The following is a 23,223-nucleotide window of genomic DNA, read 5'->3' on the forward strand; positions in this document are numbered from 1 at the left end:
ATTCTTTTAAGAAACAGCTGAAGACATTTTTATTTAGAAAAGCATTTGATTAATTTCCTCTTATGCTGTTTTTATAGTTTTATTGTTTTACATTGTTTTATTTACTGTTATATTGTTTTTATATTCCCATTTCCTGTGTTGTAAAGCACTTTGTGATTTTTATCTGTGAAAAGAGCTATATAAATAAATTTTACTTACTTACTTACATATACCAACAAGACCGTGTACATCACTGTCACAACAGCGTTTGTTTTCTGTCACGGGCTGCCGGGGCAGACCGTGTGGAGTAAGTTGAGGACCCAAGAGCAGACAGAGGCGAGGAGACGAAACTGGAACTTTAACAAAAGGCGAGCCTTTTATTGAGGGCCGAAAACTCACAACAAGGTAACTGAGGGAAACCTGAACAAAGACTAGGACTCTTACTGAGAAGTTTGACTATGACAAAAATGATAAACAAACGACGACTGACTATGGCTGGGAAACTGTGGCAAGGGGTAGGGGAGATAACACAGACGACACGGTACAGACTGCATGAAACACAGAGACTAAATACACATGAGGGATAATCAGGGGAAGTGGCCACACATGGGAACACAGCTGACACACATGAACCTAACAACAGGACAGGAGAAGTGAAACTGAATACACTGACATAGAATACAGATTTTCAAAGTAAAAACAGGAAACTTGGAGACTAGACATGACATGAACTAAACATAACCACACAGACCTGACGCATGAACGAAGGAGACCCAGCACAGGGGAATATGACATAAACAACTAAGAAACAGGACGATACAGCAATCCATAAATTAACTAGGTGAACTAACCTAAGGCACAAATGAATACAAAAGATACATAAAACTCAAACACTGGGTCGCTCGACCCAGGACCATGACAGTTTTCATTCAAAGGCTTTATGGCTTTAATACCTGGTGGGCCGATCTCTGGTCAAAATGCCCAAGTTTTTGTACCAGTCCAGCCCTGCAGGTTAATACTGGCAGTGTCACCATGCCAGCTGACTGTATTTCATCATCAGCCAGTGTTGTTCTTTATACATCAATATTACCAAAGTTTACCATAAGGCAGCATAGAAAGTATTTACTTGCTTTCAGGTTTCATTCAAATGTTAGTCTTTTCATTTGTTTCCCCACTTTTTTCCTGTTTCAAAATCAAACACCAGTTTGTGAGAAGATTATCTTCTTTTTTTAATAGGCAGATAAAGTTTTGCATTGGCTAATTTGGCAATTGTATGTTAAAAATGTTTGTATTTTAATATTCAAAAATGTTTTTGCCCAAAACATATGTGCATTATATGTCAGTAAAAATACTATGCAAATATTGCTGTCCTTGAATGCTGAGTAAACACTGACAAAGCACTGCTTGTATCTCTTGTACTTCATCAACGCAGTATCTAAAAACTTTGCACCGTAGTGGTTAAAACCTCATTCTAATAAGAGTTAAAAGCAAATTCAGTTATTAGGTTTACAGGGTTATTGAATGGTGGTTAACTGTTGGTAGAATTTTTTTTTAACATTATCTGCCAATTACATCTGCCACCCTTCTCCAAATCTGTGCCCCTACCTGGCCCCCCCAACAAAAATTTCCTAGACACGCCACTGGGCTTGACTGCAGTGCTGGAATTGGAGGCTGGCTTGACACCAGTTCCAGCAGCAGCACCGCACCAGACAGTTTCATGAAGAGGAATGGAAATGTCAGTGCATGGAAATTCAAAGTCTTAGTTTGTCTGTTATGTTCGGACTGCAACACTGACTGGATACATCATTTCAAAACACCTGCAGTGGGAGTTCAACAACAACGACATGGATGCTGTAGCATCTGCGTCACGCCTCTGTGGTCTGCTGATCTGCTGCGTCATGTTCATGGTTTCAGCATCTGCAGGTAATCTCTGAAAACGTTACTGTATGTGCAGTAGCAGCATATAATCATGAAGTCCCAGAGCAGCTGTAATGAGGTCTGTTACATGGTGAGAGATTGACTTTTCATCTGAATCATCACTGACTGGAATTAAGATCTTAATGCTGAATAAATTATTAAAAACAGTGAACCTGTTTAATAATACTGACACTGGAATAACGTCGATTCTAAGTTGGTCTGTTACAACGTATTAATAGTTATTGTTAGTCATCGCCCTCTTCCATCAGTATTATATACAGTCATACATGCTGTAGATGTGTGACTGTCACAATCATCATTATTAGACAGTAAAGTCAGAAAATAATCTTTTCTTTTTTTAAATTTAGTGACTCAACAGCTGCAGTCATCAGTGTCATGCTGCTATCCTGGAAGTCAGTCTCATTTTGGATTTTAAAGTAAAAACAATTTAATAGCAAACTTATATGTAAAGACCTCGATCTTTTTCTCCCTCACAAGAAGCTTCTGTTAACCATGTCTCAGTGCAATCCTGTGCATGTTTTGGTTTCTGTCACCACTGCATCTGTTCCTTTATGTTATTGATATGTTATGTCTTAATTTGCATTGCTTTTGACCTCTTGGGGCCACCATAGAAAGCCCTATATGAACTTTTTAGTTTATGTATTAATTTTTTTATTAAAAAAAACAACAACAACCTTCACCCTCCTGTTTGAGGAAACCCTGCAAAACTACTCAGTGACAACCCACTCAGACATGGAAAGAACATGTAGACTCCACACAGAAGGGCTCCAAGCAGGGGCCCGTTCTTCGTACCTCGCTTACTACATCCAAGATCAAATGACACATCCAAGATCAAATCATCGCGCTAACTTTGAGCTCGCTAATCCGGTTCTCTGAACACACCTGTTGTTGACGATTAGTATAGCTGGATGAAGTAATCTGAGATCACTGGGTGGCTTAAAAGGGGCTACGCATCGATAGTAGAAACATTGATCGGCAACCCTGTGATTGGTCGGCGAAGATGTCGAAGGAGCGCGCTCAGTATTTCACGGCAGCAGAGCAAGAACTCTTGATTGAGGGATATCAGGAGTTTCAGAGTCTAATTAAAACGCAAGGGAACACTGCAAAGGCTGCAAAAGCAAGGAGAGAGGGCTGGCAGAAAGTTGCTGACAAATCAAACTCGTAAGTGATCCATGATATTACATTATATCATGTGATATTATATTATACCACATTATATTATATTACATCATATCCTCTTTCACATTAGAGCCACAACAGGACCCACTAACATGGGAACAAGTAAAAGTGAAATATAAGAATATTCTACAGAATGGTAATATTTATCACTTATATTGCTTTTAGTCTATGACAAGAGACCCTGGAATAATCTGTTTGTTTGTTTATAACAGCAACCAAGAAAAGGGCAGAGCAAATAAAGACAGGTGGTGGTCCTGCACCCCCTCGTCACACCCCTTTTTGTACTGTGACATAACACTCCATCACTTTTACCTGTTCCCGTGCAAGGGGTGACTGAAGCATGCACAGTAAGTTGGGAGATATATATATATATCTATAGAGAGGGAGAGAGAGAGAGAGAGAGAGAGAAAGAAAATAATACCCTCACGGGAAAATCGATATCTGTCTATGAGCACACCGTCGCGCTGAGCTAAAGGATCCTGTCTATCCCGCAATATCCGCTGAATTCTGGAAACTCTCCTTATCAATCTTGCACCTTCCTTGCTCGCGTACAAACGGACAGGACATGGCTGCGACAGACTTCCCAAATCCACCTTCGCGTTTATAGTCGTGGTCTCTCATCTTGATTACACGAAGTAATTTACTATTACTACTCTAAAATATGAATTACATCTGAAATAATCAAATACATGTAATAGAATGATTACTAGTACATTTCCCTTTTTTAAGGAAATGACCTGTATGTATCTGTATGGAATCAATAAAAGAATCAAATACTGCATTATCTTTAGTTACATTGATAATATTTATTTATGGTAAAACAGTGGAGAAATATCGCTCTTGCTTTCGTATAAATGAAGCGGACATACCTGAGTGGCCGCGATCTAATCCTGTTTACATAAAGTAAACCTGCTCCCAAGCAGGTTTACGCTTACGGATCTGTTGCTATGACAGCAAGTCCTGGATGAGCTTCGGAGAACCGAACGATCCAAGATCACGCGAAATCGTCAACATTCAAATCCGGCTAACTTACTTAGCGAGGTACGAAGAACGGGCCCCTGGTGGATTCAAATCCTGGAACAAGAATAAACCAGGAAATAAATTATTATTTTCCTATTTTGTCTTTAAATATTTCTTTTTCTGTTCTTTCTTTGTAAAATATGATAAGACTGTGTTTTGTTTTGCTTTTTATGATATTTTGAGTTTAAATGGAGGTATTCCTACATGCAAAGAACTGTTGCTACAGTGCAAAATAACACTATAGGTGACACCCCAAAGGTTGATTTTGTTCATCTGGACATAATGTTTTCAGTGGGGCAAACTTTTTGTAACTCATTCAAGTGACTTCTTCAGTCTCAGCTGGTTGCAGGTTTATAAACAGTACATTTGCATAATGACTGAAACCAGCCCACTGAAGGAACAATGGGCTGGGAGGTCAGTTCCTTAATCATAATTATGCAAATTCCCATGACCATTGATCAACAATCACTGACCAAAGCCCACTGATCAATGGCCATGAGTACCATTCACAGAGAATTGGGGAATGGCTGCAATCACAGCATTGTAAGATGGTGACAGATGTACCCTTAGGCCCCCTCCTCGATTCAGAGATGGTCTTTCCCTTTTCACGTAAATGGCCTCCTTGACTCCGCGCTCAAACCAGCGTTCCTCCCTGTCCAGGATGTGTACATCCTCATCATTGAAAGAGTGTCCACTGGCCTGTAGGTGTAAATAGACTGCAGAGTCCTGGCCTGATGAGGTTGCTCTTCTGTGTTGTGCCATCTGCTTAGCCAGAGGTTGTTTGGTTTCCCCGATGTATAAATCCTGGCAATCCTCCTGGCACTTAACAGCGTACACTATGTTACTCTGTTTGTGTCGGGGGACCCGAACCTTGGGGTGGACCAGTTTTTGGCGCAGCGTGTTTTGGGGTTTAAAAACCACAGAGACCCGGCGTTTAGAAAAAATGCGTCTCAACTGTTTTGATACTCCTGACACATATGGGATCACTACAGGTTTTCGCCTGGGCAGCGGTTGTCCTTCTCTCCTGGATCAGCTGGAGCTTTCTTTAGGTGCCTTTCCCGCTTTGATAAAAGTCCAGCTGGGATAACCACATTTACTCAGGGCCTTCTTGATGTGCTGTTCTTCTGCCTCCCTGGCCGCTGTGTCAGTGGGGATGGTGTTCGCTCTGTGTTGTAGCGTCCTGATGACACCCAGTTTGTGCTCCAGTGGATGATGAAAGTCAAACCTTAGATACTGATCCGTATGTGTAGGTTTATGGTACACGTCTCAGGAGGAAACATACAGTCTGTTTGTTCCCCTGTAACATTAAAGGTCAAAGGTCGCATGAAAAACTGTCATCCATTGGGAAAACTAATGCTCCACTGCTGCCACCTGCTGGCTGTTATCATGCAGTGACTGATGCCTCTTTCCATTTACACAGTGCATGCATTCGGCGGCCACTTTATTAGGTATACCTTGCTAGTCCCATGTTGGGCCCCTTTTTGGCTTCTGAGCTGTTTTCATTCTTCATGGCATTGATTCAACAAGCTGCTGGAGACATTCCTCACAGATTCTGGTCCATATTAAAATGACTGCATCACACAGCTGCTGCAGATGTGTCCATGATGTGGATCTCCTGTTAAAACCACCTCCTAAGATGCTGAGTTGGACTGAGATCTGGTGACTGTGGAGGCCATTGGAGTATTTCTGTGAACTTGTGATGTTCAAGAAATTAGTTTGAGATGGTTTGATTTTTGTGACATGGCGCTTTATCCTGCAGGAATCAGCCACCAGGCAACACTGTGGTTAGAAAGTGATGCACACAGTCAGTTAGAATACTTCAGAAGGCTGTGGTGTTTAACAATCCTCAGTATGGGGTCCAAAATGTGCCATTAAAAAATCCCCCACTGCACTACACCATCAGTGAACTGTTACTTCTCCCTTCTGCAGAAGCAACAGGATCATGCTTCCACAAAACTCATCAGATCTGTGTCGTAACTCTGAAATTATCCATATGATCCTGCTCTGTTTCTGATTTAATTCTCTAAAAAGTTCATTTTTTAGCAGATTCTGGTTTATGAGAGTCATCTTCTTTTCAGAGCAGAATGGCAGGAATATAAAAATGTTCTCACTTTGAACTTCACTGAATCCACTTCATCATGTCTGCATGCCAATGGGTAGTGATTTGTGCCATGTGATTGGCTGCTCAGATATATCTGTATCAATATAATGGTTTCACTGGCAGTTGAACAGACATGCCTAATAAAGTGGCGAGTGAGGGATGTATATTCGTAAGTGCATCTCTGCCCATTTGGAAATCTGCAAATCTTCTGCGGCCCACCCAAACTTTTATTCACAGCATCTGATCATTAAATAAGCTTCAGATGAAAATGTTCTTCTTTATGTTCAGGATTTTTAAAATGATCTGAAGAAAATAGTAAATCATTTATAAATAATTTGTACTAACATGACTTCTTTAAGTGAACTGAGTTGCTTCTTTGTATATAAGTTTATCTACGTGATCTGTTCTTTACTTTGCTGTACTGTTGTTCAGTTAACTTACATCCTGCCATTTCAGTGAACTGACACCATTTTAATGTTCTCTTGTTAAATTATGGGACCACGTGCACCTACACGTACCTGGTAGTTCAAAGAAATAACTGAGTGTCCTGACCAGCACTCAGGGGAAAATGACAACCAGCCACCAGTGCAAACCAACTAAAGAAGTAATGTGGATACAGAGGCGTGCCTTATAGTTAGTGTCTTTGATCACATTTGATTCTCTCTCTTCTTCTTCAGTCAGCAGTGAGCTTGGCAGATGCTTATTGCTCTTTCTTTCACTTCAATATAGCTGAAGAACTGGCCATTGTTAATTTGAACTGTTGAAGTGATCATTTCTTTGTTATATTGTAGTCCATCCATGGCTTGCTGTAAGAAAACACTTGAACCACTGGTCACTTTATTAGGCACACCTATTCAACTTCTAGTTAAGCCATTGAATATGTGCAGATATATCTGAGCAGTGAGAAAATATATTTTACTGTTAATTTAACATTGCATCAGAATCATATAATAAGCATGGCATTAAAGCATTTATTGAAGCTATTGACATTACATTAACGTTTGTATTACAGTGATTGTTATAACCTCATGTTAATCTTCTATTTACAGGTGTTGGTATAATCATATAATCTTTCATTGCAGATGTAACCATGATCATCTTTATACATATTGCCGCTTGGTGCTTATTATGGAGTTGTGCTCAAGTCAGTAAGGGTTAAAAGCTACAGTCAGCGGGATGTCTGACTGATCTATTGAGGGAAGTGGCTCAGAGCGTAGAAGGCCGCACATGCTTACAAGACACTTACATCATGTTATTTTATGATCTTTTATTTAGTTATATCTTTTGTTAACCTTTAAGTAGTGTGTATTGGCAATAATTACTCATTACTTCATTTACTTATCATCATTAATTGTTATTGCATTAGAGAATTTCTCTAGGCTGTCGGCCTTATGTTACAACTCCTATTACAGGTATTGTCATAATCCCATATTAACATTTTCTATTACAGGTGCAGTGGGGTGGAAACGATGTGCCGGGAGTCCGCTGTTGAGTTTTGGACGAAATGCATTCTGGGATATTTAGCTGTACCAAGTCACCACCGATGCATGCTCGATAAAACGGGCAGAGCGAGAACACATCCGGGACTTTTTCGCGTTCTCGGCTTGATGCGTACTTCGAATTGGAACAGTACTTGGTCTTCGACTGATGACGTATCACGAGTACACGAGAACGCAAGTACGCACAAGTACGCATATTGATAAACGGCCACTGTGTGGACGTCTGTTCACAACCACATACTGAACATATTCATTGTTAGTGTTTAATAAAAATAGTAAAGGCAAATAAATGATCTGATCTTTATTCCTCACTTTGTAAGAGACGGTCAGACCGTCAACATTAACGGTAACTTACTGTCGTGCAGCGACTAGCTTCAACCATGTTTGGTGGCTGGACGCTCTCTTGATGTTGCATTTTAATGTAAGATAAATAAGGCAAATATTTCATTTGAAGCCTGATGGCTTTTTAATCATGGTTATTAAATATAAACACTTGTGATTAATTTTTTATACATGCAAAGCAAATATTTTATCCCATCTGGGCCACTGTATTGTTGTTTTTCTGACTTTGTCTGACTGGACCCACAGTGTGGAAACACGTTGGTCTTCACATGTTGCTACCTGACAGTTTTATTATTTTAGACTTTAAACTTAGGTCATTGTTTTTACAATCAGCTTGAGTATCAGTCTGTAAGCTCCACCTCCTGCTCACAGTAGACACTGCTGTAAAGCTCGCCTCCAGTTTGAGGGCATTTCCTATCACTTCCCTCAGCAGTGCAGCATCACTCCACTTAGGTTTGATTGCTTTGTCTTTCAGTCTGTCCATTTGTTTGTTTGCTCATATTTCACAGCAGTTAAAATAAAGTGAGCTCAAAGAAGCAAAAATGTTTGCTGCAATGTTTTACTCTGTCTTGTGGACGTATTTGGTCTCCATCACCTGTTTACAGCTTTCTGCCTCTGTGGGTGAGTTCATGAAGTTCTTTATGTGGAGCTTCCTAAAACCTGGTTAGTGCTTCTGTAAGGTGGAATTAAAGCTTTAATAAATCTTTTTCTGGTTTTAAACTATGGACTCCTCTCTCATTACTTTGTTTATGAGTGTTTTCTGTAACTAATTATTATAATTTATTTGTTATATGAGAGAAATGTTTGGTATTAAAGTTTCAGTGCTGATATAAAGAGTTCTGACTTATTCATCAGCTTGAAAAAAAAATGCAGAGATATATATCATGGATCCAACCTCTACTCACAACAAAGAAACTGGTGGATTTCTTTACTTTGTTTTGTTTTTCGTTGTTTCCAGAATAACCATTGCCAAATTGCCAAAATAACATCCACTGTCTGTTCTTTCAGTGACTGATCTGCTCTGTGTTGTTTCCTCTTTCAGACCAAAAAATCATCACAGCTGAGTCTGGACAGAACGTCATTCTGCCGTGTCGAGCTCCAAACAACAACATCATAGCTGTAAAATGGAGCAGAGCTGACCTGGAGTCAGAATATGTGCTTTTGTATCTGGATGAACAGTTTGTTCCAGACGACCAGCATCCATCTTTTAAAAACCGGGTGGATCTGCAGGACAGACAGATGAAGGATGGAGACGTGTCTTTGATTCTGAACAATGTGACGATTAGTGACGCTGGAACATACGAGTGTTGTGTTTTCATGGAAGAAACACGCTCATGGAAAATCATCAACAACTACCTGAGTGTTGATCCTCCAGGTGAGTGAGTAGAGTTGAGTGTGTGTGTGATCAGAGGTGAAGCTGCTTCCTGGTTGTTGATGTTTGTTTCTAAAGATGTTGTTGATGAGACTTTGTAGAAAGCAGCTGGTCTGAGTGATGTGATCAGAGTGCAGTAGATAATGTCTGACAGCAGTTTGAAGAGGAAATGGATTCTGTTCTGTTCTTCACTCATCACCTACCTGACAGCTGACACCTCACACCTGTTTCTCACCTGCAGGTCAGACAGGAGGAGACACAGAGGATGGAGCTGTTGGACTGAAAGTTGGTCTGTCTGTTTTGGGTGTGCTTCTTGTTGCTGCTGTTGCTGGTTTTTTGATCTATATAAAACAACATCAGACTCAGGATTCCTACTAGCTTCCAGCTGAACAGCAGCTGGAAGTTGTTAAAATCTCCCAGTTCTTTTAATCTTTGGGCTGAAGGAAGGACAATACTCGGTGTATAAATGCTCAATCAACAATCATTTATTTCCATATAATTCAACACTTAAGAGCATAAGAACCATCATGATGGGGAGACCTGCCTGCAGAGGGTCACAGCAAGTCTCAAAATGGTGACGGGTTACTCAGCTTCTTATAGCCTCTAGTGGCCCCCACCTAGTCGTAAAAGCCTAAACATTCACATTCTTTCTCTCTTATGGCGCCTAAGTTATGACCTCGGCTCCCTGTCTTTCTGCTCTCTGTAAAGGTGGGGGTATGGAATGTGGTCGTCTCTTCTATTATCGGCACAAGGTCTTCTGCACACAACATTCTCTTCATGATTCAGCAGTATGAAATGTCAAGAAACAGTGTAACACATTCAACAGTGTCGAGTAATACAGGTCAATCCAATAGATCTAATGATTTTCACACTCTTTTAAGTCAGAAGTATAATGCAAACTAAAACTACATACTGATCACACACTCTATATTAAGGGGTATAATATGATCTACAGCAGTATCATAATTCAACTACTTTGATTACATATATAAGGTAACATATGATAATAGAATAATCTCACAATTCCCCCTTTTGATCTCTTAAAAAAGAGATCACTTATAACATACACTCTGGCATTGCAAGGTCCAGTTCTTCTTGGTCCTGAGACCCTCTGTCCCCCTTTATGGGTGGGACCATATGTAGAATGACCTCTGTGTTTGCGCAGGTCAAATGCAAGAAAAACTGTGATTACAAAAACAAAGTACAGATGACACTCCCATTACTCCCCAATTCTCCCACAGCTTTATTTTTGGTGCTACAGTTTCCTACTCCCATTTTTGGTGCCACCTTATACCTTTCAAATGTACTCAGACTAGAACCTCTGTCTAAGGAGCTTTTAACCTTTATTTTTATTGCTGCAGCTACCAGTATCTTCCAGTTGGGTGATTCTCAGCTTCTTTCTTCGACCTCAGGGGTTAGACCACCCTTTAGTCGTTGCACAGATCAGGGGATTATTCTGCCCCGATTTCAAACAAAGATCTGTGTATTTTGGGGTCACCGCCGTGTCCCCCTTTTTGCCAAGAGCCTCTCGAACCTCGTTGGTCTGGTGTTCCTAGATTTTGGCCAACCCCTTCATGGTTATTGCTGTGTTTATGGGATCCATCTTCTCGAGGAGCCCAAACGCCATGACACTTGACCCCAGTTGCTGTCTCGGGAGTCCCTACGTCTGTGTCTGCTGCGAAAGATCCTCATATCTCCGTGACCTCGTCTGGTGTCTGTTCCTTTCTCTGTAAGGCAGAAAATCAAAACACCTCTCTCCCCAGCCTTGATAATCTAATATTGTTATCCATTGTTCTACTAATGATTCAAATTAGGTTTAAAAGATCGTGTTCAGGACTCTCTGACCAAGGAACTCATTCTAATCATTATCTATGTGTGTGTAACAGAAATCAAAAATTAATGAACCATTTCTAAGTCTAACCTATCATAAGCTTAAGTTTTACCATACCTAAATTATTAAACACACAAATAAAGTCATAAAAATGTTCATAAAACCATTGTTTGATGTTAAAACCCAACTTCCCCCTTTTTGACACACTCCCCTGTGTCAATTCATCGGAGCTAGAAAATTAAAAGAGAAGGTTAATGACATCATATCTCAGAACTCAAAATTAGCAACCAACGGGTTAAATCTGCAGTTCCACACTCTCATGTGAAGCTACAGTCTCCTCCTCCGGTCTCTCTTATACTTCTGCTCCTGCAAAAACAAAACAAAACAAAGCGAAGCATCCACCCTTCTCTTGCCGGCTGGGTGAATTGTTTGTTGGCATTTACTAATCCTAAAATTGGTGCAGTCATTGTCTCAGTATCAAGTCAGTCAAAACTTTTAGTCCGTCCATCACAGTCCAGTCACATGCATTCATTCACACACCTTCATACCAGATGTTGCTGATAATGGAGTCTCACGCACAACCTATTCAAGCATCCATCACCAGCAAGATGACGTCATCATTTTAAAGGAAACTATTCCTTGTTTTTTGGACTGGATTGACTCGCTGCAATCCTTTTAGACTCAGGACTTCTCACGTGATCAGTGTCCCCTATAAGTGAATTTCTCCAAGCCAATTACAATCATGGAGAAGCACACTTTGCAACTGTTTACAGTAATAATATTTTATAGCGCTTTAAATCTCAATCTCTCAGGCCTGGTTTAAAGAGCTGATTGTTAAATCATGAACTCTCAAAATATCACCACCGGTGGATCACACCTCTCAGATTTTCTTATCTCAGTGCACTGTAACAAAAACGAAAACAGATGTAACCAACAAAATACTAATAAAATAACACAAACTAGGGCCCGTTGCAGACATGTCCAAACATAAAATCATCTCTCTCTCGCTTAGAGAAAGAACACAAGCCAAAGCTCACTGATAAAATCAAGCTAGCGCTAAGCAAAACCCAAAAAATCAACCAGAAGTTCACAGGAAAGTTTTGCTTCCTGCCGGGACAATATTGTGTAGGAATGAGAACCTCAGGTACCGTAACACCTTTGTTCCTCCTTTAATTAAATTTCAATCACAGAAAATGCGGTACTTCGACCTAAAACTTACACTATTAGTTCATCACTTTCACTCTGTGCCACTGTTCCTCACCAGGCTGTGTGAAGCACAGCAAAGAATTCAGTCAAGGCCTTGAACCATAAACAGACATCACGCACAGACATTGTTTTCGTAACCAAACTGTTTTAGACCTTATTCCTTAATTCTACATAAATGCCCTTTGGGTGACATAAAACACATTTTAAGTAATCAATGGTAATCAATGGCTCCTCATAAAAATTATTTTTGGATGTTTGTGTGAAGCATTTTGCATATCAGCATAAGCATTTGTTAGCAAAGCATTCTTCATTGCATCAGCGTGTGCATGTGTGTCACTCTTCATTGCACAAGCGTGTGCATGTGTATGTGTGTGGATCACTTCTCAGTGAATTGAATCAGCATTTTGATGTGTGTGTGTGTGTGTGTGTGTGTTCATCACTTTCCTGTTCTGGTGTCTTGGGTAAACCACAGCCTGAAGCATGCCCTGGGGTCCTGCCCTCCTCCTTTTCAGTCTGTTTGCGACCATTGCTGCTGCTGCTGCTCAAAGTTCAGTCCGTCCTGGTTCTGACCCCAATTGGGGCAGTCCTTTCTCCAGTCCATGCTCACCGCAGGTGAAACCTGCATCTTCTTCTGTGTTTTTGTCCATTCTGAGGTGCCTTCTGACCTCAGTTGCTCCTTCGGTCTCGGTCACGCCCTTTTCGCTGCCGTGTTGGTCCATCACTGTCCTGCACAGTGTGAATGCAGAGTTATCAAGGTCAGCATTCTTTTGTTCGACCTTACTTTTCATTCGGGCTTGGCGGGCGTCTCGTCACAGCTCTGTCGGCTGAAGCTGTCTGGGAATTTTCCCCCGTGTAGTGAAACGGGCCTTAGGTTTAGTGCTCTCCGTCTCTGCTGCATGAGATTGCATTCCTGCAGCACTGTTGACATTTTCAGGTTGTTGTTGTGGGTCCAGCCGCTGCAGCGTTTGGTCAGGGTCACGTAGAGGGGAGAGCAGGAGTCCAGGTCAGCCTTGGCTTTCAGGGCCAGTAAAGCAGCCTGTAATTAAACATAAAGAGAAAAAACAAAAAAACAAAACAAAACAAAAACAAACAGAAGTGTACAAACAGGAAAATGATGTTGTGTTGGCTGTGTTACAACGAGAGGGGAGAAACACCGGGCCAGGCCCTGTGTCAGCCTTCTCTCCCCCTTTTTTTTTTCTCTTCTCTTTCTTACGATATAATCAACTCATAACCCACCAAGTTGACAGGACAACATGCACATGTTTAGATTCTTAAGATCATGTTTAAACTCACAAAAGAGAATTTTCTTTCCGTCAGTAATCACTTGTGTTGTTCAATCATCAGAAAACATCTCACAATTTGACTCTTAATCACTAAATTTGTTGTTTCATAACTGGTTGGTCATACCAGTCTCTTTATTTTCTTTTTCTTTGAAGCTAAATTGTTGTCCTGCACACTGGCGTGCACAGATAGAGACGAGGTGGTGCTGAAGCACTTGCCCTTTTGCCCTCAGTCCAAAAAAGTGCCCTTTTGAAAGATGTGATTTTTTTTTTTTTTTTAAAGCTGTGCGATTTAAAAAGGTGTGAAAATAATGGCTTGATTTGTGCCCCTTCTTCAAAGACACCCGAACCCTGTCGCTTTTTCACTGTCACCGTGTCACGTGAACACGCTTGCAGTTCATTTGTTGTGAGGCGTGTAGCAGCGGCATGACATAGGACTACTTGGAGTAGGCATAGTAGGCTAACTATATCGACTGGGAGCCACGACGGACAACACGGCAGCTCTTTCCCTTCCCAACCAGTCAGGTAACCCATGAATCGAGTGAAATTATTCTGTTTGCCCTCTAAGACCAACCTGCAATTGTTTTGTTGTGAAGTAGCCTGTCAGAAACTGCACATGACAAACTTTGCCAGCTTGCCCCCTCCATCCATCCATATGGATAAATAAAAAAACGACACATTTAAAATGTAACCTAAACCATTTAGGCAACCCCACTCTCCATCAATTCCGACCTTTTTGCATACACTATTGAAAATATCACGTTATGCTATAGGCTACATGCGGTTAGGCAGAGGGCTCTTTTGAGCCCATTTTTCGTTACAAATTTTAGGATGATCTCACGGAAATCTGTGAATAAATACAAAGTTTTCAAACTGAAGTCAGTGACGGGAAGACATCACACTTTTTAGAGATGGAACTGCAGAAAAACCTAAAACCTTGACATGTTTATGAATAATAGAATTATGGACGTTTCTCCGTTTTTGTGGATTAGCCTTTCCATAACTAACGTCAACTACTGTCCTACTTTGGTAAGATTGAAATTAATGTCTTTGACTGTCTTTAGTAGGTGTCTCCTGTGAGAAAGTTAGAACACCGTCCAACTGTCTAAAGATGCAGTCTTTAGCCTAACTGGTTGTTACTGACTCAGCGATGCTCGCAGACATTTACGCACTGTGTTGTGACCTGATTGTGACAGAACAGTGACGTTGTTATTGGTAGTTTGAAGGGTACGGTGTTGGGGGTGGTGCATGTTAAAAGTTTTGAGAAGCACTGGTTAGACATGTTAATTTTTTTTGGTGTAACATATTGGCAACATTAACACATTAATTTGCTAAAGGAAAAATAGGCAGTTCCCAATTGCCTGTGAAAACGACCATTCTGCCCTGTTCTTGTAATGACCACAGTCAGTCTTATTCGTTCTCATACATTTTGGTCTATTTATTTACTAATTTCAGCAAGCATAATGCCTAGGAAAGAGAGGCTGAGAAAGGAGAAAGAAAGGGATCTACAACAGGCAGCCCAGGGAAGCAGTTCTCTGCTCTCCTGGATGAAAGCAAAGGAAAATGAAGATGAAAGGTCAGAGTCAAGGGCAGAGTCAGGTTCTATTTTAATGTTTTAATGTAACCTGCTCCTTGCAGTTAATTCTATTAAAAAATCTTAAAAGCTGTTCACACTTAGTTTTTAATGAACTTAATCAGCAGGCATTGAGCTAACTATTATTTTGTACCTACGAAAGTTGTTTCTATGTTACAAGACTTGCAGTATGGGTTATTATTAAAACTATCTGTTTAAGCTTATTATTATGATAAATAATAATACTATTATTATTATTATTGTTCCATTGTAGTCAGTCACAGCAGGGAAGCAGCTCTATGCCATCTACCAGCATAGCAGAAGAGGGAGATATAGAAACAGATGAAGCCGCGACCAATGCAGCAACAGGTTCAGTTAGGCCTACAGACACTGATGTAGTGCTCTCTGAAGACCACAATGAGGAAGAACAGATCGATCACATAATGTCAAAGTTAGCAGCTTTACAATACCCAACAGATCCAACACACATCCATACATTTAAAATAAAGCGCAATGACAGATACGTTTCAATGTGCTGCAATGTGGGCCCATGTCAGCCTGATATACCTTACCCAAAAACTGAGGGGAGATCATTCCAGAAACAGTGGTTTTCTGCTAATGTGTGGCTGGAATACTCACCCACTGCTAATTCAATGCATTGTTTTAGTTGTCGGCTTTTCCTCTCGGATGAAAAATATAAAAGCAGAACAGCCTGGACAACTGATGGCATCAGAAAGTGGAGTACTGGTCTTGAAAAAATCAAACAACACTCCAGTGCAGAGATGCACATGACAAGCATGGTTAGATGGATCAATTTCCAGAAAAAGGCCCTTCAGTCTGCATTTGATGTTTCAGACGTAAAAGGGGTGGAAGTTAGAGAGCGAGAGAGGCAGACAAACAAAGAAATCCTGACAAGATTAATTGACCTAACAGTGTATCTTGCACGTCAGGGACAAGCATTCCGAGGTCATGATGAGAGTGAGTCCAGTGATAACCGTGGCAATTTTCGTGAATTAGTCAATGTATTTTCCCGCTACGATAGTGTGCTGAAAATGCATTTGGAAAAAATTGCCACAGTTAAAGCCACCAAGACAAGGCCCCAGGTGTCACTGCTTTCCAACAGAAGTCAAAATGACATCATTGCAGCACTAGGAACTTACATCAGGAAGGAGATACAACGTGAAATAAAAGAGGCTGAAATGTATTCCATTCTACTTGATGAAACCTCTGATGTTTCACACAAAGAGCAAGTGTCATTTGTTGTGCGATATTTTCATCATATGCAAATAAAGGAGAGATTCATCGAAGTGTGCAATGTTGATACAACTACAGGCCAGGAGCTGGAGAATACAGTGTTCTTGCTTCTGCAAAAGAATGGCCTAGAGATGAAGAACATGTATGGTCAAGGCTATGATGGAGCAGCCAACATGAGTGGCATGTATAAAGGTCTCCAAGCTAGAATCCGTGCACACAATGAGAAGGCCCTCTATGTGCACTGCAAAGCCCATTGCCTCAATTTGGTACTAGTGGAGGCATCAAAGTCCAGCAAGCATTTTGTGACATTTTTCAACTTGGTGGAGAAATTGTATGCCTTTTGCTCAGGCTCCCCAAAGCGTCATGCTGCCTTGGTCAAATTTCAGGAGTCTCTCTTTCCTGGACAACGTGTTATGGAGCTCCAGCAGCTGTCAGATACTCGATGGGCTTGCAGGGAAAAAGCACTGAAGGCACTTCAGAGAAATTTGAAAGCCATTTTGATGCTCCTTGATGACATCAGTGACAGTGACCCACCTAACCTGGCCCAAGGTGATGCTCAGATGTACAGAAATGCCATTAATTTTATGTTCATTCTCTGCATGGAAATCACCACACCAGTATTCGAAGTCACTGCTTTGGCATCAGATTCTCTGCAGGAAGAAGGGTTGGACCATTCCACTGCCTACAAGGTAATTGATGGTGTGCTTCACACATTGCAAACCATGAGGTCTGAGGAGAAATTTGGAGAGATATTTAGATGTGCATCAGAGAAGGCAGAGAGTTTCAACATTCCAGTACCTACCGTGGTGCCTGGTCAGGAGAGAAAGCGGAAAGTTCCAGTGCGTTTCCAACACAGCACCACAGTGTCTCAAGTAGGTGCTCAGTTTGAGTCAGTGGAGGCATATTTCAGGAGTGGTGTATATTTCACCTTTCTGGACATCATGACTGGGGAACTGAACAGAAGGTTCAAAGGGGACAATACTGGAAGCCCAACGGCCAGAATCATTCAGTCCTTCCAGCCCTTAACTGTGCATGCTAACTGGGTAGGCCCACCAAACCCAGAAGCCATTGAAGCTGTCCACATCCTCTGTGAATTCTATGGAGAAGATGAGGACCAGCTCAAAACAGAATTAAAGGTCTTCCACTCCAGCTTTAGTTCAAAAGACCTCAGAGAAATATTTCTGATACTGAGGGAAAACAATGGCCAGCTGATCTTTCCTGCCTTTGTCAAAATGATTCAGATCTACGCAACACTACCAGTGACAACTGCGACAGTTGAAAGATCCTTTTCAAAGCTAAAAATAATCAAAAATAAACTAAGAAGTTTGTGTGGAGAAGAAAGGTTGTCTGATCTCCTCTTGTTGGCCATTGAGAAAGATGTGGAGATCAATTACAACGAGGTCATCAACATCTACAAAGACATGGCACCAAGAAGGATGCTTCTTTAGAGCAGTACACTCCATTTAATGGACACTTGAGAATATGTATGTATATAGTTTAGAGTTGGATACAGATTTTATCTTTTTGTGGTGTGATTTTTGATTTTTAGAGAATGTTTTGAAATAAAAGTCAAATTGCATTTAACCTGTGCGATTTTTTTATTATAAAAAGAAAAGGTTTTCCACATATGCAAAAAGTGCCCTTTTTTCCCCCTGGAGCACTTGCCCCCCAAAATGTCTGTGCACGCCACTGGTCCTGCAACCCAGAGGGTTTCTTTGTTAATAATGGATAAACTTCATCATTTAACAACAGAAGTATGTTAATTTTTGCTGCTTTAACCTTGCTGGAAAATCTTCACATGTTCATGAGTGTAAGCTGTTTTTTCATTGCATGTGTGTGCATTTTTAGGCAGGTTAATTTTAACTTTTTCTCAAACTAGGCGTTACCTTAAAAGGAGCCTTTCTCTCACCTTTCTCTGCTTGTGTGTGTTTTTGTTGCACCTTTTGTTCTGATGCTCCGGACGCCTTCCCAACCTCCACAAGTCTGTTGGCCCCAATTTTGTGTTAAAACTTCTCTTAATTTCTCCTCTAATTCTCTCCTCGCTGCTGTCTGTTTCACAGCTGCTGATTCTTGCTGGGTGTGGTTCCCATTACTATAATTTTGCTTCGGCCGCTGTGCTTGTGGGGGCAGTTGGTCCAGGTCCGTAGCTTCCTGTATTAACACACTAAGAGATTTATTTAATATCATTGTCATCACTGTTAAACAGATAAGCAGGCAACACGCCCACCTTGACAGCGCAAACTGCATGCCAGTCTCCCAACACATTCCTCTCTCTACTCCTCAATAATTCTCCACTACACACCTCTTACTCTCTCTCTCTCCTTTTTTATTATTTTTATTACACCACAGAGTAATACACCCAATTATGCCCGTCTATCTCTATGTGGCTCCAAATTCCCTCTTTATTTAATTTCACACTCGTCAGGGGACAGGCACACAACAATTTCAACCACTGAATCGAGGAATTTCAAACTTTTATCTTTTGACTAATATAGAACTCAACCTTAGATGTCAAAGCATTTTCTTGTTCTATTCCAGAATAAATGTGAACCCGTGATTACACGGCCGTACCAGTGTTATTCTGTTATCGTTTGAGGGCCCTCAGCTCTCAGGTGATAAGCCTGGACCTCCAGACGCCGCTGGTCCGTACGCCGCGTCCAACGTACGGTGGGGGAGCCAACCCCAGGGCAAAATTAATTTCCACAGGTACACTAGGCGTCAACCTTTGATCTTAAAGCATTTTCTTCGCACTAATGTCCTCCTATTCACACATCAACCGTCACTGTCACTGTGTTCACGCTTCACACACAGAAGCACACCCCGAGCACGTCTCACACACAGAACAGCACCCAGAGCGCGCTTCTCACCAGCGGAAATTTACACAGATACCTCTGAGCTCAACTGTTAGACCTCTTCCGAAGCACAACCGCACCATACACCATGTACCCCTTTCACTGCGCTTATGGCCGCCACAACGGGGCAAAATCGCATCATAAAACAGAAGTGATGCATACGTCCCCGATGCTCAAAACCGACACCATAAACCAGCGTCTACTTTACCTTTAATCGGGGTGAAGTAAATATTTTACTTATAATTTTATGACCGCAGCCCTCGAGGCTCAAAACCGACACCATAAACCACCGTCTAACCTCTATTCAATGTGCTGAAACCAGCAACCCCTCACTACTGCACTTACGGCCGCATCACCAGAACACGGCCGTATCATAAACCAAAACCTACGGACGCGTTACGCGTTACTGGCGCTCAACCGCACCGTAAGCCAGTATCTGCTTAACCTTAATTTCATACTAATTTCATGGCCGCATCAACGAGGACTCAACCGACACCATAAACCAACTTCAAAACCTCTATTCAATGTACTGGACTTATGGCCGCGTCTCCAAAAGATTCTAATGTATTATTGCTACAGAAGCCAGTCTTAGACAAAGTTAAATGTGGAAGGTAAAGTGGGCTGCAACTAGACTCAACGTAGTATATTATTAGTTTCTTGGTAGAAGCAATTAAACTGCAACTAGCTCAACGTAGTGTATTATTAGTTTCTTGGTAGAAGCAGTTTATCTAACACACTGGAATTTGGCCTCAACTTATGTTGTTAGTATCTCGTGCCAAAAACCAGACACCGACAAATTTAATGTGAAAATACGTGTAACTCAGCGAACAGATTAATTTGGAAAGCCCAATATGCACATTTGGTATTTATAATACAACAGGCTGTGCTTACCTTTCTGTTTAGGCCGGCCCTCTGTTCGCCTCGCCCCACGATCTCACCACAGGCCAAATCTGCACCTCCTCAGCACACCAAAGATCCGGGTCACGGCACCAAGTTGTTAAAATCTCCCAATTCTTTTAATCTTTGGGCTGAAGGAAGGACAATACTCGGTGTATAAATGCTCAATCAACAATCATTTATTTCCATATAATTCAACACTTAAGAGCATAAGAACCATCATGATGGGGAGACCTGCCTGCAGAGGGTCACAGCAAGTCTCAAAATGGTGACGGGTTACTCAGCCTTTTATAGCCTCTAGTGGCCCCCACCTAGTCGTAAAAGCCTAAACATTCACATTCTTTCTCTCACGCGGCGCCTAAGTTATGACCTCGGCTCCCTGTCTTTCTGCTCTCTGTAAAGGTGGGGGTATGGAATGTGGTCGTCTCTTCTATTATCGGCACAAGGTCTTCTGCACACAACATTCTCTTCATGATTCAGCAGTATGAAATGTCAAGAAACCATGTAACACATCCAACAGTGTCGAGTAATACAGGTCAATCCAATAGATCTAATGATTTTCACACTCTTTTAAGTCAGAAGTATAATGCAAACTAAAACTACATACTGATCACACACTCTATATTAAGGGGTATAATATGATCTACAGCAGTATCATAATTCAACTACTTTGATTACATATATAAGGTAACATATGATAATAGAATAATCTCACAAAGTGTAACCCAGTGTTAATTTGGTTATCTTAGATTGTGTGATATTCAGTATATATGTATATATCTGTATTGGGTGTTCAGTTATAAAATGTTCTATAATGATTTTGAGTTTTTTTTATTGCTATTGGTTTGCGGCTGCTTTACGACAGTCGACTGTGGTAGTACATCCTAGCGGGAGGGGCTATGAGCTCACATGGCTTGTAGCTGTGCCAGAGAGCAAGCTTGGGTGAGCTAGCGGGGAATATCTCCTTCTGCAGTAGCCTTAAAAAAAAGACTATTGTTCGTTCTCCTGCCAGACGCCTCGCTGCTGTGCTGCCTTGCTGCTGTGCTGCCTCATTGCTGTACTGCCTTACTGCTGTGCTGCCTTACTGTTGTGCTGCCTCGTTGACGTGCTGTCTCGCGGGTGCCATTAAAGGATCGGCGGCTGCCATTCATTCATCCATCCGGACCTCGATTATTTGGACCGAAGTACTCACACACACACCCGCACTCAGTGCCATATACTCTCTTTATTTTGTTGGCCAGCTAACACAATTGTTTTGTTTTGTTTTTTTTATTCACAAAGACTACCCAAAGACATTTTGGTTATTGTCAAATAGACACTCTGATTACAGACTGAGGAGGTTGTGGTGTTAAAACCCCAGGAATGAGAAAAAGACCCTTTACACAAAATATTCACTTGCCACCTGGTTAGAAGTGGCCATTGATGAAAATATATATAGATATATATGTATATCTATATATATTTTTCTTGTCTTTGTTTGCATTGTATTCCAGGGAAGTTCTAAGTTGTTCAGGTTGAAATATTTGCACTTAGAGTCAGTTAAGTTTCCTTTGATGTATCAGTATCAAGCTGATGTTTAAGAGTGTATGTTAAGGACGGATGTACTCCAGTCCATCAATCCTTTAAAGTGCTGGACATGGATGGTAAATCAGACCCTAAATAAATTGTCCTCTGTTGTTATCCATATTGCTTCACTCATTTTTTTTTATGAGTAGACGTATTGGTTACAGAAGCAGCAGTGAACAGATGAACCTGCTCACTGACTTTCTCTCACTTTGACTCTGAAACTGTAACGAGAGACACGATTCATTTTCATTACTGTAATACAACAAGCCCAGACAGCTGAGCTTTACTGTTTACATATGAGCAAATAAATAATCTATTCAGACCAGATGGAGGATCCTCTGTACAGAGATCTTTAAGGCTACGTTCACACTGCAGGCAAAAGTGCATCAAATCCAATTTTTTTGACCCTATGCGACCCATATCCGATCATGGTATGACAGTGTGAACGGCACAAATCCGATATTTTCAAGTCCGATCTGGGTCACTTTCATATGTGGTACTGAATCCGATACATATCTGATGTTTTAGAAAGCGACTGCTGTGTGAATGGCAGCGGCGGTCCTAGCCTGTTTGGCGCCCTGGGCGAACACTCCCTCTGGCGCCCCTCCCACACACACACACACACACACACACACATATAAAACATATTAAGGATTGTACATTAACATAAAACTGTTGTCGGAACCATACTGAATTTCACCAGAGAAACACGCACACACATATATAAAGAGCGAGAGAGTATGCATAGTATGCAAACGGCTACCAAACAGACATCATAATTCTTCATACAATGAGAACAGACAAATCAACAATTAACAATGACTAATTAATATTATGCTGAACACAGTCCAAAAGATTCAGTAAGCTACATCAGTGTCTACTGTTTACAGTGTTGGGAAGGTTACTTTTAAAATGTATTCCACTACAGATTACAGAATACATGCCCCAAAATGTATTTTGTAACGTATTCCGTTACGTTACTCAATGAGAGTAACGTATTCTGAATACTTTGGATTACTTAACATATTGTGGCGAGCTCAGACAAGGAGGAGACAGCGGTTTCGTTCGGTCTTGCTTTCGGCGAGCTAGCCCGGAAGCACAGCCGTTTATTTTAACTGCCAGCGGAACAGAAGCCGCTAGCCAACTGCTCAGCGCGGCAGAAGCAGAACAACAACAACAACAACACAAAAAAAGGGCGCTCTCTCACCGGAAACACACCGTCGCAGAGAGAGCGTCACCTGTAACCATGGCAACATGACAACAGAACATAACTGTCTATAACAGAACCCCACACAGCCCTGACCCGCTACAATATTATCATGCTTTTTTACAAC

The 23,223-nt window shown here is 41.2% G+C and overlaps 1 protein-coding gene across 1 annotated transcript; it reads left to right on the forward strand.

Annotated features, from left to right (window-relative positions):
* Positions 1–1,668: 1,668 nt before the first annotated feature.
* Positions 1,669–22,306, forward strand: LOC112844783 (programmed cell death 1 ligand 1-like). The gene is made up of 4 exons (XM_025904429.1): positions 1,669–1,902; positions 9,101–9,433; positions 9,672–9,833; positions 22,057–22,306. The coding sequence occupies exons 1-3, from the start codon at positions 1,824–1,826 to the stop codon at positions 9,806–9,808; spliced, it is 549 nt and encodes a 182-aa protein (XP_025760214.1). The 5' UTR covers positions 1,669–1,823; the 3' UTR covers positions 9,809–9,833; positions 22,057–22,306.
* The last annotated feature ends 917 nt before the right edge of the window (positions 22,307–23,223 follow it).

The sequence above is a fragment of the Oreochromis niloticus genome, unplaced genomic scaffold (assembly GCF_001858045.2).
Source record: "Oreochromis niloticus isolate F11D_XX unplaced genomic scaffold, O_niloticus_UMD_NMBU tig00001593_pilon, whole genome shotgun sequence".
Taxonomy (NCBI): domain Eukaryota; kingdom Metazoa; phylum Chordata; class Actinopteri; order Cichliformes; family Cichlidae; genus Oreochromis; species Oreochromis niloticus.